This window comes from Dasypus novemcinctus, chromosome 6, assembly GCF_030445035.2.
Source record: "Dasypus novemcinctus isolate mDasNov1 chromosome 6, mDasNov1.1.hap2, whole genome shotgun sequence".
Taxonomy (NCBI): domain Eukaryota; kingdom Metazoa; phylum Chordata; class Mammalia; order Cingulata; family Dasypodidae; genus Dasypus; species Dasypus novemcinctus.
In genome coordinates this window covers 38,510,402-38,527,108 of record NC_080678.1, presented here as the reverse complement: position 1 = coordinate 38,527,108, position 16,707 = coordinate 38,510,402, and the positions used below count along the sequence as shown (strand labels likewise).

The 16,707-nt window shown below is 40.0% G+C and overlaps 1 protein-coding gene across 6 annotated transcripts in view; it reads left to right on the top strand.

Annotated features, from left to right (window-relative positions):
• The first annotated feature begins 7,952 nt into the window (after positions 1-7,952).
• The window catches only part of PCGF6 (polycomb group ring finger 6), a 42,363-nt gene continuing 33,608 nt past the window's right edge, over positions 7,953-16,707 (top strand). For 2 of the 6 annotated variants that reach the window (XM_058298618.2, XM_071215723.1), the window contains exons 1-6: positions 7,956-8,417; positions 9,148-9,247; positions 9,337-9,433; positions 11,055-11,110; positions 11,208-11,267; positions 12,192-12,300. In XM_058298618.2, coding sequence (XP_058154601.1) covers positions 8,013-8,417; positions 9,148-9,247; positions 9,337-9,433; positions 11,055-11,110; positions 11,208-11,267; positions 12,192-12,300 — 827 coding nt within the window. In that variant the 5' untranslated portion in view covers positions 7,956-8,012. Of the gene's footprint in view, positions 8,418-9,147; positions 9,248-9,336; positions 9,434-11,054; positions 11,111-11,207; positions 11,268-12,191; positions 12,301-16,707 lie in introns of all 6 variants that reach the window. The other 4 variants (XM_058298621.2, XR_011649013.1, XM_058298619.2 and 1 more) reach the window with 4 other exon arrangements.

Sequence of the window (16,707 nt, the reverse complement as noted above, 5' to 3'; positions counted from 1 at the left end):
AATCTCTCCATGCTTCCCCTGCTATACATAGCTAATATTTCTGTCTATTCTTGCACATTTATTTTTCCATAGGAAAAACTATTTGTACAGCAATTTGTCCATTTCCATTAAAAACTTTTTTCTACCTGGTTTGTCAACATTTGGAGTTCTTCAGGGCTAAATCTTGGACCCTCTTCTCTTTCTGTACTTCTCCCCTTAGGTGATCTTACAGATTTCCATGAGATTTAAAATATCAGTGACTATGAGATTTTTTAATCTCCAACCCATGCCTCTTCTCTCATAGAGACAGTCTTATATCTCTAATCATTTTTTCTCTGTTTCCTCTTGATGATTTTCAGGCATCTTAAATACAATGTGTCCAAAATTGAACTCTTGATCTACCTCTATTCTCCACACCTGCTCATTCCATTTCTGTAATTGGCATCACCATCTTCCAGGTTTCTCAAGCAAAAAACCCAGTACTCATGAACTCATATTCAATCTGTCCAAAGACCTGTTTTGAAATAGATCTCTATTCTAAAAACCTGTCTCCCTCTCCAAAGCCATTACCCTAGATCAGACCACCAACATCGATAATCTGGATTACTTCAGTAAACTCCCAAAGGGTTTCCTTCTTTTCTTGTCTCCTGTATTAGTTTCCTGTAGCTGCTGTAACAAATTACCACAAACTTGGTGGCTTAAATTTATAGAAATGCATCAATTCACAGTTCTGAAAGTCAGAAGTCTAAGAGCAAGGTGCTGACAGGGCTACTCTCCCTCTGGAGGCTCTTGTCTGGGTGGCGGGCTGGGGCTTAGGGAGGGGATGAAACAGAATGATCCGTTCCTTGCCCCTTCTAGCTTCCGGTGGTTGCCAGCATTTCTTGGCCTTCCTTGGCTTGTAGTTGCTTCACTACAGTTTCTTCCTCCATCTTCACAGCTGCCTTCTCCTCTGTGAGTTTCTTTGTCTTCTTTTCTGTCTCTCTCAAATCTCCCCCTGCCTTTCTCTTATAAGGACACTTGTCATTGGATTTAGTGCTTACCCTAGTAATCCAGGATTACCTCCTAAACTTAAAATCCTTAACTTAATCCCATTGGCAAAGGCTCTTTTTTCCAAATAAGGTAACTTGACAAATGCTGGGGACTTGATGTGGATATTCTTTGGGGAGCTGTGTTTTAGTCTACTATATCTCCTCTAATCCATTTTTCACCCAACAGCCAGAGTGATCTTGTTTTTTGTTTTATTTTTTTTAAGATTTATTATTTATTTATTTCTCTCCCCTTCCGTGCCCCCTCTCCCCAGTTGTCTGCTCTCTGTGTCCATTTACTGTGTGTTCTTCTGTGTCCGCTTGCATTCCTGTCAGCAGCACCAGGAATCTGTGTCTCTTTTTGTTGCGTCATCTTGCTGCATCAGTTCTCCATGTGTGCGGCGCCACTCTTGGGCAGGCTGCACTTTTTTCACGCTGGGTGGCTCTCCTTATGGGGCGCACTCATGTGTGGGGCTCCCCTACTCAGGGGACACCCCTGCGTTGCACAGCACTCCTTTAGCACATCAGCACTGCACATGGGCCAGCTCATCACATGGGTCAGGAGGTCCTGGGTTTGAACCTTGGACCTCCCTTGTGGTAGGCGCATGTTCTATCCGTTGAGCCAAATCCGCTTCCCTCGAGTGACCTTTTAAAATGTAAACTGGATAAGGGCATACTTCTGCCTAAAATCCCTAAGTAACTTCCCACCCTCGTTAGAATAGAATAGAAATTTTTTCCCTTGGCCTACAAATTTCTGCTTAATTTGGAGCCAAGTCAGATCTTTGAAATCAAGACAAAGAAGTATGTTTCAGGAGCCCCCCCTTTTATTTATTTATTTTTTAAGATTTATTTATTTTCCCTTTTCCCTTCCTCCTGCCCTGCTCTTCTTGCTGTCTATGTCCACTCACTGTGTGATCTTCTGTATCTATTTCTCTTTTTGTCTTCTCTTCTTATTTTTTCTCCTCTAGGATTCACCAGGATTCAATTGTGGGGACCCCTGTCAATTGCGCCACCTCAGTTCCCAGTCTCTGCCATACTTCACTTTGACTCTCTCCTTCATCTCTCCTTTGTTGTGTCATCATCTTTCTGCATGACTTGCTTGCACGGGCACTGGCTCACCATGCATTCCCTCTCATGGGCACTGGCTCACCACACAGGCACACTTTCTCTTCCTCTTTTTCACCAGGAGGCCCTAGGAATCGAACCTGGGTTCTCCCATATGGTAGGCGGAGGCCTTATCACTTGAACTACATCTGCTTCCCCCATTTTATTTTTTGTGGAATATTTTTATTAGGCTTTTACCTTAATCAAAAACAATTTGTGGGAAGCTGATGTAGTTCAAGTGATAAGGCCTCCGCCTACCATATGGGAGAACCCAGGTTCGATCCCTGGGGCCTCCTGGTGAAAAAAAGATGAGAAAACGTGCCTGCATGGCAAGCCAGTGCCCGCGCAGTGAGCCAAGTGCCCATTCGGTTAGCCGAGTGCCCATGTGGTGAGCCGAGTGCCTACGCAAGTGCCCGCTTGGTGAGCCAAGTGTCCATGTGGCAAGCTGAGTGCCTGCGCGGTGAGTCAAGTGCCCGTCGTGAGTGCCCGTGTGGCAGCCGAGTGCTCACATGAGTGCCTGCATGGTGAGCCACTGCTGGTGCTGTGAGCCAGTGCCCGTATGATGAGCCAGTGCCTGTGCAAGAGAGTCACACAGCAAGACGATGATGCAACAAAAGAGAGACAAAGGGGAGAGTCAAGGTGAAGCACAGCAGAGACCAGGAACTGAGGTGGCTCAGCTGACAGGGAACCTCTCTCCACATAAGAGATCCCCAGGATCAAATCCCAGTGAATCCTAGGGGAGAAAGATAAGAAGAGAAGACAAAAGAGAAATAGGTACAGAAATAGGTACACACACGAATGGACACAGATAGCAAAAAACAGCAGGGTAGGGAAGGGGGAGGGAGAGGGGAAGGAAAAAATAAGATTCATGAACATGATTTAAAAAGTCACATAGTAGAAGCAGATGTGGCTCAAGCAGTTGAGCACCTGCTTCCCACACGGGAGTATCTGGGTTCTGTTTCTGATGCCTCCTAAAAAAAAACAAAAACAAACAAAAGAAAACCAAAGAAAAAATCAGCTGAGGTAGGAAGCAGATGTGGCTCAAGTATTTGGGCACCTACCTACTACATGGGGGAGGGCGGTCTCGTATTCAGTTCCCAATGCCTCCTAAAGAGGATGATCAGGACAGCAAGCTGACCTGACAGGCTGGTGCAGTGGCTGACGCAGCAGGATGATGCAACAAGGAGACATAAAGAGGAAACACAATGAAAGACACAACAAGGAAGGGAGCAGAGATGGCTTAAGTGACTGAGCACTTTTCTCCCACAAGGGAGGTCTCAGGTTTAGTTCTTGGTGCTTCCTAAACAGAAGACACACAGACACAGAGAACACACAGCAAATGGACACAGAGAGCAGACAGCAAACGCAGACAGCAAGGGAGTGGAGCAGAAATAAATAATAAAATAAATCTTTAAAGAAAGAAACCCCACTCAGGGACGCTGATGTGGCTCAGTGGTTGAGTGCCAGCTTCCCACATATGAGGTCCTGGGTTCAATCCCCAGTCCCTGGTACCTGAAAAAAAAAAGTCAAATAGTTATACAAACAAAGCTTGGTGAAAACAAGAGCCATCCTCAACAACCCCATTTATCATTTCCAGTTCTCTGGAGGCAACCCCTTTCGTTTATTTCAGCTGATTTTTGAGGGCACTTACTAGCAAGCTGCCCTTCACCATCCCAGCCAGTATCTTTAAATAAATGGCTTAATGAGCTGCTTCTTGATTTTTCAATTTTAAGAATTGTTAATGGATTTCCTACTACATGCTCTCACTTTATATACACATTTACAGTCACAACTCACAGCTAAGGCATATTTGAAGCATATATAATATATTCACAGCTGAGTATATTATGGTTGCTTTCTCTTTCCTGAACAATGCCTTATTTTTCTTGTAGTTCATAATTTTATCTAGTTCTTTTCATTTATGAAGTTGTGTACATACTAATTGCTAGTTTAGCTCTCCTCTTTGGTTAGATGTCTTCTCGCCATGTTCAAACATATTAGTTATTCTATTAATCTTGTTTTTATGAAGAACTATTTTCTAATTTCTGGCTTATTCCAATATAGACCAGTTGCCTGATAGGTCTGTACAATTGTCATGGGAACTTCCTTAACCTGATCCCATGTCTCTGTTTCATTACTTAAAACCTTGTTTTGGTGGAACATATCCCAGGAGTCCTCATTTTGATAGTAAATTTGCACAAGAAGCAGATGCGAGTAATAGTGGTTAGAAACCAATCTAGATTGAATGAAATCCCTACTTGGGTTGAAAGTTGTATTAGTATGTCTTGATAAAACATATTCATTTGATGATTTCAAATTGTTTTAGCAATTCTATTTCAAATGAATATAGATACCATACAGTACTTTTGTTTTTAATCTTCTTTTAAAATTAATGTCTTTGATGAACTATTTATTTAAAAACTAAAAGTACCAGGAAATCATTTCAAGTCTTAAGAAGCATTTATGGATTTCTTGGTTTCCCAACCAACACCATCACATTGATCTCTGTGGACTTGTTTCCCCTCTCAACAAATTAATTGTCTTTCTTTGAAAATGTGGTGCACAGAGACCTACTAATCTTCATAGCCAACCTGTCTCTGCTTTCTCCTAAATGCAGTTTTTGGCTTGAATTTGTGTGAGCGCTTACTTAACAATTTTTAGATGTGACTTCTGTTTGAAATATCCATTCTCTAATAACACAAGCAAAAACAACCACAAAAAACTCCAAAAGCTTCTAGTACCGATGTTTTACTATTTCTCAAGCCTTCTCTCAGTGCAGGCATGGTATTTGAAGTACAGTTACTGCTTGTGCTAGATCTACTTTCCTCCCCACCCCCAGAGGTGGCTCCCTCATCTGTTTGCTCGTTATCTTTTTTTTTTTCCTTTTCTCCTTGCTGCTTGTTTCTTCTTTTAGGATGCATGGGAACTAAACTTGGGACCTCCCATGTGGGAGGTGGGTGCCCAACTGCCTGAGCCACATCCACTTTTGTTCTTTTACCCCATTCTGCTAACAGTTAGTAGTGAAGTTCTGGCCCAATTTTAGGACATGACTCAATTCTGGTGTCTTATCAAAGTTTAAAGTTCCTAGGTAAGTGCCCAAAATGTAATTTGGTATGTAGCAACACATATTGGATCACAACAGAGATAGGCAAAATTCTCATTTTATGAAAGAGCTGTGTTCTGGAAGATCTCGCATAATGTAAATATCACCTTATTGTGCCACTGCCCATAGGAATGACAAAACCTACAACTATTTCTGTTTACAAATAGTAGCCATGCAACTTCACAAAACTTTAAAAAGTTAGCATACTAACTTTAAAAATATGCAATTCTTGATTACTTGTTTTTAATCTGGAGATTTTTCAATATTTCACATTCTTCACATAAAAGAAAACTTTATTAATATTTTCATACCATGCTACTTCAAAATTATGTAATTAAAGTTCACACAAAATGCAACCCCAATGTAATAGCAATTCATTTGTCAGGTAGCTCCTACTAAGTTAAGAAGTTAGAAGCTGTGATGTTATTTAACCTAATTATTAGGAGGGACTTGTAGACTTAGGCCTTTGTATTAATACTTTCTCATACATTGAGATCTGTCTCAATTACTCTTTCTCCTCACCCATCCTCTTTTTATTTATTTATTTATTTATCTCCCACCACCACCACCACCCTCCATTGTCTCCTCTCTGTGTCAATTCTCTGTGTGTTCTTCTGTGTCTGCTTGTCTTCTCATTAGGCAGCTCCAGGAACCGATAACGGGACCTTCCGGAATGAGAGAGAGGTAATCATTCTTTTGTGCCACCTCAGCTCCCTGGTCTGCTGCATCACTTATTATCTCTCCTCTGTGTCTTTTTTTGTTGCATCATCTTGCTGTGCCAGCTCTCTGCGTGGGATGGCACTCCTGCATGGGGCAGCACTCCATGTGGGCCAGCTTGTCACACAGGCCAGGTTGTCTTCATCAGGAGGCCCTGGGCATCGAACCCTGGACCTCCTATATGGTAGACAGGAGCCCAATTGCTTGAGCCACATCCACTTCCCTCCATCCTCTCGTAATACCTTAGTTAAGTTGTATGATTCCTTTTACATAAAGTGTAAATATAAGTCATTTTATAAAAAGTATAAATATAACTCAATTTATAAAGATGAAATTTGATTAGTGGTTCTGAAGGACTAGGGATGTGAAGTTTCTCTTTCTGGAGTAATGAAATAATTCTAAAATTTTTTCGTGATGATGAATGCCCAACATTGTGATTATACTAAAAGTCATTGATTAGATGCTTTAGATAGATCATATGGTATGTGAATATATCACAATAAAACTGCTTAATAATTAAATAATTGTGCAATAATAGGCAGAAATAGCAGTTCTGTACAGCAGGGGAAACAGATTGAGAGGTGAAGAATTTTCTTGTTTGTCTGTTTGTTTATTATTATTATTTTTAAAGATTTATTTTATTTTTTCTCTCCCCTTCCCTCCCCCCTACCCCAGTTGTCTGTTCTCTGTGTCCATTTGCTGGTTGTTCTTGTTTTTGTCCGCTTCTTTTGTTGTCAGTGGCACGGGAATCTGTGTTTCTTTTTGTTGCGTCATCTTGCTGCCTCAGCTCTCTGTGTGTGCTGTGCCATTCCTGGGCAGGCTGAACTTTCTTTTGCGCTGGGCGGCTCTCCTTATGGGGCGCGCTCCTTGCGTGTGGGGCTCCCCTACGTGGGGACACCCCCTGCGTGGCAGGGCACTCCTTGCCTGCATCAGCACTGTCTGTGGGCCAGCTCCACACGGGTCAAGGAGGCCTGGGGTTTGATCCCATGGACCTCCCATGTGGTAGACGGACTCCCTATCCCCTGGGCCAAGTCTGCTTCCTTGTTTATTATTATTCTTATTATTGAAATAATGAAAATGCTCTGATAATAACTGAAGTAATGAATGCACAACTATGTAATTATACAAAATACCATTGATTGTACACTTTGGATGAATTGTATGCTTTATTTATATGTATCAATAAGTTTGATTTGTTAAAAAAAAAAAAAAAAGAATAAGCTATTCCAACCCCAAATCTCTCTTCTGATAAAACAGTGGGAAGAGGGAGAGACATAGGCAGGTCTCAATTCTGGCTACAGTAGATGCCTAATAAATGTTTGTTGAATTAAGCATAATTTTTCTTTATGTGATGGGAAATCATGGAAGGTCTTTGAATGGGGATTAGATGTCCATCTTGTGGAAAAACAAGATACTATTCCTCAAAATAAATAAACATAATTTTTGAAAATAGAGACTTCATATTCCTAATGGAAATAACCTTGGATGGAGGTGATTTTCCACAGAAGAGTTGCATAACTGGTACTCAAATTGAAATCATTATTATTCCTAATACAACATCACTGTAGCTCCTAGTTCAAGCCCTCTGTGCATAAGTTGATGAAGACAGAATGTTGTCGCCTATAGAAAGTCAATCATTTGTTAAGGGTGAAAGCAAGGCCATGGCCAATAAGGTGGGGGCTGGTGGGGGGATCAAGAAATCCACAATTGCAGACAGGCCTCTTTAAAAAAAAAAAAAGCAAAAAACAAATCAATTTCATTGATATATTAATAAGTAATACAATTCACCCAAATTGTACAATCAATGGTATTTGGTAGAATCACATAGCTGTGCCTTCATCAGATAGGTCTCTTGAAGGGGCAATTAGGTGAGGCTCCTTTAAGAAGGTGCAGTCCGCAAGCCCCGCCCTCTACACCTGGGACGCTCCCCTGACGCCCTCGTAGGTGAGGGGCCCTGAACCACATTTCCCAGCGGGCCCTGCAGGCCTCCCGCGCCTGCGCACTGGCCGCGTAGAAGGTCGGCGGAACTCCCGCGCTCGCGGACCACCTCAGCTCGCCTCGCCCTGCCTGGCTCTGCGGAGGGCATGGAGGGAGTCGCCGAGGCGCCCGTGGGCGGCGTGGGCAGCGTGGGCGCCGGCGAGGCGGAGGGAGCCACGGCGATGCCGCCGCCAGCCCCCGCCTCCCCGCCCGCCCTCACCCCGGCGCCCGCGGCGGCTGAGGAGGGCCCCCCGCCTCTGCCTGAGGCGGGGGCTCCGGGCTGCTCGGGCTCCCGGCCGCCGGAGCTGGAGCCGCAGCGCGTCCTGGGCGGCTTGAGAGGCCGCTTCGAGGACGAGGACGAGGAGCTGGAGGAGGAGGAGGAGCTGGAGGAGGAGGAGGAGGAGGAGGTGGAGGAGGAGGAGGAAGAGGACGAGGAGGAGGAGGAGGAAGAGATGGGCCACTTCTCGCTGAGGCTGGAGGGGGGCCGGCCGGACTCCGAGGAGGAGGAGGAGGTATTCACAGCCCCTGCCTGGCCAGGCCCGGCCGCGGGGGCCCCCGGGACGAGGCCGGCCCTTCCCGGTGGGGGCCGGGCCCCGCGGCAGCCCCTGGCCTGCCTCGCCTGCCGGGCGCGGGGCGCGCAGGCCTCCTGTCCCCGCCCGATTCCCTGCAGACCTGCGTGAGGTTCCTGCAGGCTCTGCGGGCCGACTCGTGCTGCAGTTACTGAGACCCCGGCGTGCCAGGCCTAGGGTGGGCGCCAGGTACCGTGCTTCCTTCCTCTAGGGTTTACAGCCGGACAGAGGAAACAGCTTCTACGGGGTGTTGCGAGGGTGATAAACCTTGCCCCACCTATTCAATCCCTTATTGTCAAGAGTGTTTTTTTGTTTTGTTTTGCTTGTTTTTAGTGTAGTAGCGCAGACTTCAAGTTAAGTAATGCGCCTCGTCAGCCAGAATTTTTAAACTTGAATACCGATATTTGGAAAGCCTGCCCATTTTATAAGTTATGCCTGAAGTATCATGACCCTCATTTTGCAATATACGCTCTGTCCAAGAGAATAGGTTCTTTTGAAACTTTGGTTTACATTGTTATTGTAACTGTCAGCCGTATTTTGAAAGGTTGACTATATATACGCGTCTCCATGTTGCAAATTAAGTGACACATTGTTCATAATGAACCACATTATGGTTCAAGAATTTGAGAAGGCGGGGAATTGTTTTTTAAGACTATTTCCATTGCATTTGCAGCGCCTGATTAATCTCTCTGAGCTGACCCCATACATCTTGTGTTCCATATGCAAAGGTTACTTAATAGATGCAACTACCATTACAGAATGTCTTCATACATGTAAGCATATGGTTGACATTTCTGCTTTTATTTTCAATTTTAGAAATCTTACAAGCATACCAATTAAACATTTTTTTCTTATTTAACAGTTTGTAAAAGCTGCATTGTAAGGCATTTTTACTATAGCAACAGATGTCCAAAGTGCAACATAGTGGTACATCAGACACAACCGTTATATAACATAAGGTAAGGAATACCTAAATAAAATTTGTTTACTTAAGTATATTTTTTTGAAAATTTGAAGTTGTGTAATTGGGAATGAATTCTTGACTTATCTCGAAATTAGTAGAAAGGGAGCTAAATATTGTTTTAAGGAAAATGTATAGAGCACTTACTCTGTACCAGGCACTATGCTACCTTCAATTAAAATTTTAAAATTGAGGCACAGACCTCTTGAGTGTTTTATTCCCGTCATTCAAGTTAATTGGGCTAGTTTATGTAGGCTTGTCATTTTGGGTATATTTAGAATTCTTTAAGATTTATTTTATTTATTTATTTCTCTGCACTCCCTTGTTGTTTGCACTTGCTGTGTTTGTTCCTCTTCCTTGTTTCTTTAGGAGGCACCAGGAACTGAACCTGAGACCTCTGATATGGAAGGGAAGTGCCTAGTTGCTTAAACTACCTCTGTTCCCTGCTTTGTCATGTCTCTCATTGTATTTTTCTTCTTGTTTCTCTTGTTATGTCAGCTTGCCACACCTGCGTGTTACACCAGTTCACTATTGTCTTTAGGAGGTGCTGGAACCAAACTAGGAACCTCCCATGTGGTAGGCAGGAGCTCAATCGCTTGAGCCACATCCATTCCCCGAATTCTAATTTTCAAAGTAATATCTGAAACGATTGGCTTCTGCTTGGAAAAGTCCATCCTGTCATAGGTCATTATGGCTTATTACTCAGAATTTAAGTTCTTTCTTAAAAAAACTTATTTAGGAGATAATAGGGATTGAACCCAGGACCTTGTACTTGTGAAGCTCTCAACCACTGAGCTACACCTGCTCCACAGACTTTCATTTCTTGGCCATCACATGCTTTGTTTTTGGAAGTGATGTGGCTCAAGTGATTGAGCTCCCTCCTGCCACATGGGAGGTCCCAGGTTCAGTTTCTGGTGCCTCTGGGAGAAGACAAGCAAGACAGCGAGCTAGTGCGATGGGCTGGCACAGCGAGCTGATGTAACAAGATGATGCAACAAGAGGCACAAGAAGGAAAATATAATGAGAGATACAACGAAACAGGGAGCAGAAGTGGCTCAAGTGGTTAGGTACCTCTCTCCCACATGGGAGGTCTCAGACTGGGTTCCCAGTGCCTCCTAAAGAAAGAAGATCAGCACACGGCAAATAGACACAGCAAATGCAAAACAGTGAGGGGATGGGGAGAAATAAATAAATCTTTTTTAAAAATGCTGTTTCCTTTCTAAGAGAAGAAAAATATAAGTAGATTGCTTCCATTAATCATCAAATACTGTTAAGTTTTTACTACTTTTATAGTAGAGTGCTTTGCAGATGATAAAAAAAGAGTTTAGAATACAGTCTGTCTTTAAGCTCACATTCTTATGGGGGGTAAGGGAACAATTTAATGATCTAGTCAAGGCAGTATATGATTACTTGCTAATTTATATTTATCTGAGGTTCTCTCTCAGGTGCATTATCTCTTAGGAGCCATGAGTGCTACCTAAAATTAACTTACTTCTGAAAATGGAGAAATCTACTCCCAAGAGAAAACACAGTTTGTTTCCTACAAAGAGCATTATACACTCTATCAAAATGCATATTTTCTGAATTCTGAGGTATTCTCCATCCTTTCCTTTTATTAGGTTGGACCGGCAGTTACAAGACATAGTGTACAAATTAGTGATCAATCTAGAGGAAAGTAAGTTTCTTTTATTACATAGTTTTGAGTCCCAGAATCTCTGCTGACTCTGCTAGTTACATTTTAAGTGTAATTTAGTCTTCTTATCATTTTTTAGGAGAAAAAAAGCAAATGCATGATTTCTATAAAGAAAGAGGTCTAGAAGTACCTAAACCTGGTAAGTTTGGGTATGTACCATAATGTATTTATAGATTAAAGAATATTAACTTAATAAAATTTACTCCTTTTGTGGTCCTCTTTGGTGATTGCTAGTTATTGTATGATCAAAGAGTGAGCCAAAGATTTGATGGTAATGATGTGGTACATTCCAATTTAATTGTTTATAACAAATAAAAGAGTTCAGACTCTGTAGCTTGATTCCCTGAGTTTGATCCCAGCTCTGCCATTTTACTAGCTGTGTGACTTTGGCAAATTATTTCAATGTCTTGGTTTCCTTATTGTCTTGGTTGTGTTTCCTCAATGTCTCAGTAGGGATAATGATAGTACTTGTTTTATAAAATGATTGTAAGAATATATTGAGTAATATAAAGCACTTTAACAGTGCCTGGCTCATAGTAACTGTTCATACATTAGTTTTATAATGATGGTGATGTCACAGTATGGAAGCAGGTAGACTTGGGTTTAAATCCTGGCTCTTCCACTTACTACGTGAGTGAACCTAGGCAAATTGCTTAATCTCACATAGCCTCAGTTTCTTCATCAGTTATAAAACAAAACAAGAGTAGCAGTAGTACCTGTATCATAGAATTGTAATAAGGATTAAATGAGATGATGTATATAAAGTGCTAAGAATGAGCCCTGGTAGAGCTGTGCCTGTTAAGGATTACCTATAATTGTTGTTGCTATTATAAACTCTCTCTGTGGCTCTCTTATACCAGCCACATATGTCTGTCTGCCATTACAGAATGGTTCCCAGGCTTGCCTCTAATTTCATTGGCTTTGACAGATTAGCTGAAAGAAAGGGAGATTGGGTACTTTGTTATCTTTTCAAAAGTCAACAAAGTTATAATATCTGTCTTAATACTTTTCAAAGAACTCTATAAAAAGTTAACTCAAATTTTTAATTTGGCTATCAAATTAGCTGTTCCACAGCCAGTTCCTTCAAGCAAAGGAAGATCTAAGAAAGTCTTGGAATCAGTGTTTCGTATTCCACCTGAACTTGATATGTCTTTATTATTGGAGTTCATTGGGTGAGTACCCTAAAAATCTACCTCTTGATCTTAAAATAAGGATTTGAAGACTCAAAAGTTATGAAATCATCCTGAATGCAGGTAAAACCAAGATTTTTTGGCATCCCTTCTTAGTAATTTTGGAATATTTACATATTTATTAATATATAATAACCGTTTGTTTAACCACCATCTGGCTTAAAAAACAAACCTTTCCAAATACAGTTGAAGTCCTGGGTATCTCTCTTCCTGTTCACCTCCCATCCCTCAGAGGCTAATAACCACTCTCCTAAAAATAATGTTTGTCATTCCCATGCATTTCTTTCAGTTTACCACATGTGTATCTATTCCTAAGCCATATGTAGAATAGTTTCTGTTCATTTTAAAACTTTAAATGGTATCATACTATAAGTGTTTTTGCAACTTGTATTTTTCTCTCAACTTTGTATATGATTCACCCATGTTGAAATGTGTGGCTGTAGTTCATTCATTCTCACCATTACATGGAATTCCATTAAAATGAATATGCCACAATTCCATTTTCTTGCGTTGTTGAACACTTAGGTTGTTTCCTATTTTTGTTTATGTTTTGTTTAGTTTTTTCTTTTTGGTGGTGGTTTTTGCTGTTATAAAAGATGTTGCTATAAGCATTTTTGTACATATATTCTTGTGTATATGTGTGATTGTTTCTCTGATTGTATAGATTTGCTGAGTCCTAGGATATTACCATCTTCAACTTTACTTGATTTTGCCAAATTGTTTTCCAAATAGTTTGGACAGCTTTCTAATCCAAATAAATTGCTTCTTTCAAATGCTGTACCAATTGGTATACTCCCTTATATACTGCAACATTTTAAAAATATATCATGGTCACTGGGTTGACATGTAACAAATTAGTAGCTTTTAAAATAGTTCACAGATTAAAATGTCTTTCTTGGAAGAATCTAGATTTCCCATTATGTGTCACTGATGATTATTTTACTTCTCAGTCACTTTCTGGGATCATTTATTTAATATCTAGCTTTTTCTATGTTCTGTTTATATATTCATCCTATGTTCTCAGCTGATATTAAGAACCCCTGAGAGAAAGGAAACCTTTTTTGTTTCCACAAAGCCTCAAAATTTATGTCAGAGTGGGTGATGATAATGAAAAAGATCTCTCTGGAGCAATGAATGGAAACCATAAAATTCCAAAATGTAAGCTAGGAATTTCTGTATGAAAGAGTATGTTCCAATTTAAATATTCAGAAGAGTATTGGTTAAATAAGTTTATATCCATACATGAATTAGATAGATCTCTAAGGGCTAATATGGATCAATCTCCAAGATACAGTAAGTGAAAAGCAAGGTGCAGAAGAGAATAATTAGTAGGTACCCATTGTGTTTTTTATTTTTTTTTATTTTTTTTTAAAGATTTATTTTTATTTATTTAATTCCCCTCCCCTCGTTGTCTGTTTTTCTGTGTCTTTTTGCTGTGTCTTGTTTCTTTGTCCGCTTTTGTTGTCGTCAGCGGCACAGGAAGTGTGGGTGGCGCCATTCCTCGGCAGGCTGCTCCCTCCTTCGCGCTGGGCGGCTCTCCTTATGGGTGCACTCCTTGCGCGTGGGGCTCCCCTACGCGGGGGACACCCCTGTGTGGCACGGCACTCCTTGCGCGCATCAGCACTGCGCATGGGCCAGTTCCACACGGGTCAAGGAGGCCCGGGGCTTGAACCGCGGACCTCCCATGTGGTAGACGGACGCCCTAACCACTGGGCCAAAGTCCGTTTCCCCCATTGTGTTTTTTAAAAAGCAGGTGGTGGAAAACATGTTCGAAAGTATTTTCTTTACTATGTATGGACCATTCTTGAAAGGACATATGTAAGAAAATGTTTGCTAGTGGTGGTCATCCTGGGAAAGGGCACTGGAGTCTATGAGTCTAAGATGGGAAAAAGTCTTACTCTTCATTGTATTTGAATTTGTACCGTGTGACTTCTTAATTTTTAATAAAACTAGTTAATTAAAATTTTTAAAAACTTAAAGCAATTTATATTTCTAAAAGTTATTTTGGGGAACTGTAACATTTTTCCATGAACATACAGTAAGAACTGGCAATTCAGATTTTTTTCCCACATTAAAAATATTATCCTTTATTTATTAATGAACTTTGGTGCTTCTAAATATAAAGATGAGAAGAAAAATAACAAAGGAGTAGAGAAGGAAAATGCACTCACTTCTTAGGAGAATAATCATTTAAAACACATTGACATGCAAAGAAAATTTCTCAGAACCTTTTAGCAAAAACTTTTAAGTAGCAGTTCATTGAAAGGCAAATTTAAGTTATTCAATTTCACATTTCTAAAAGCTCGTGATATTTATATATTGCCATAGTGACAGCACAGTGAATATCTCCAAAAGGAGATAGTCTTGACACTTAGAGCACTAGGTGTTATAAAGGATAGTCATTTTACAATTTTAGGTTAAGGCAATAAGTGTTTTACCACGTGAGAGGTTTTCATTACAGAAACTCAATAATTTCTTGTTTAACCTGGAATTCATACCATGGAATTGTCCAACTCTTATAAGCTATCCAGTAAGATGAGTGAGGTAGTATACATATTTTTTTAACAAATCAATTAGTATACATTTTTATTAATAAGTTAGTATGCATTTTTTACCAAATCAGTTTTATTGATATGTATTAATAAAGCATAAATCCATTCAAAGTGTACGTATCAGTGGTATTTCATATTATCACATAGTTGTATATTTATCACTTCAATGATTTTTAGAGCATTTCATCATTCCAGTAATCAAACAAAAAACTTATCACCTCTCAATCTCAGTGCTTCCCACTGTACATAGCTGCTGTTCTGTTTCTGTCTCTCTAGTTTATTTACAATTTGTATAACAGTCTTTTATATGCAGTACACCCATTCAATTTTTTTTCTTTTAGTTTTTTTTAGTATCTTTAGTAAAGTTGGCATACTGTAATGCAGTGATGTCAAATATGAGACAGGTGTTCTACATTGCCCCCATTGTTGCCCATAGCAGAAATCAATAATTAGTCATGGCAGGCTTCCCCAATGAGTGAGACTTGTCACAGTTCTCAAGACAGTCATTACCAGTTTAAAAAGTTGTTAAATTATTAACACATTCCCCACTGTATTGGAAGGACATGGAATAAGATCTAGATTTAAGTCTTAGCTCTGCTGTTTTTTGTAACCTGGGGCTACAGTTTGAATAAGTCAGCCAAGGTCCTTGCCCTTAGGGAACTTTCATTTTAAACTCAGAACTTTAGCTTCTGAAACTGTAAAATGAAAGAATTGAACCTTATGTATTGATGATTATGATAGTTATTCTGTCCACTTCAATATAGTCCTCTATATTTTCAAATGATTAAGGGAAAAAAAGGCTTCCAGCAGCAAGGAACCTTTTTTTTTTTTAAGCAGTTTTATTGAGATATATTTACATGCCATACATTCTATCCAAAGTGTACAATCAGTGGCTTTTAGTATATAATCACAATGTTCTAAAATTTCTGAAAATTTCTAAAATTTCTAAAAATTTTTGGAATAATTTCATTACTCCAAAAAGAAAACTCCACACCCCTTAGCAGTCCCCTCTTAATCTGTCTATCCTTCCCCAGTACTACATAACCACTAATCTAATTCCATCTTTATACATTGATTTATATTTACATTTTATATAAATGAATCATACAGTGTATAGTACTTTGTGTCTGGTTTCTTTCACTTAGCATGTGGGTTTTTTTTTTTTTTTGCCTGATAGTAACATCTTGTAACATTAACATACATAACATTTGTTCGGTTTCAAAGAAAAATAGTCATACATATGCAATATTGCCCATATTCATATTTCATGTGAAGTTTTATTATGCCACACAGTTCCATAATACATTAGCTTTCTTTTTAGTAATATACATGACCTTCGACTTTCCCTTTCAACCACTGACATACCCATATAATAGCACTGCTAATTATAGACATTATGTTGTGCTTTCACCTTTTCTATTTATTTCCAAAGATTAACTCACAACCTTTCTACCAGTTCTGCACAAGTTAACCCCTTAGCTTGTGTTTTTTTTAAGTAATAGTTCCCTGAATTAAACCCCCAAGTTTTCACCACGTAGAAAAGCTTTAGTGTTTCTATAAAAGTCAGGCTTTGTAAGTAACCCATAAAAAGCTCTTTCATGGCAGGACAAGTGGGAGATGATTTTTAGCCTGATACGACAAGTACAAGGGCAAATTTGGTTCAGCTAGTGACTTCTTGAATTGGAACAGAGAACAAACTGAATTAGGTTTAGCCTGTGGATAGTAAATTTTCAAACATGGGAATATGAAATTAGATTTCCTGCCTAAATTGGATATATTTGTTTTGTAATAATAAGATATATCTTTACTTCTCCTTTTTGTTCTTTGGTTTCTCTAT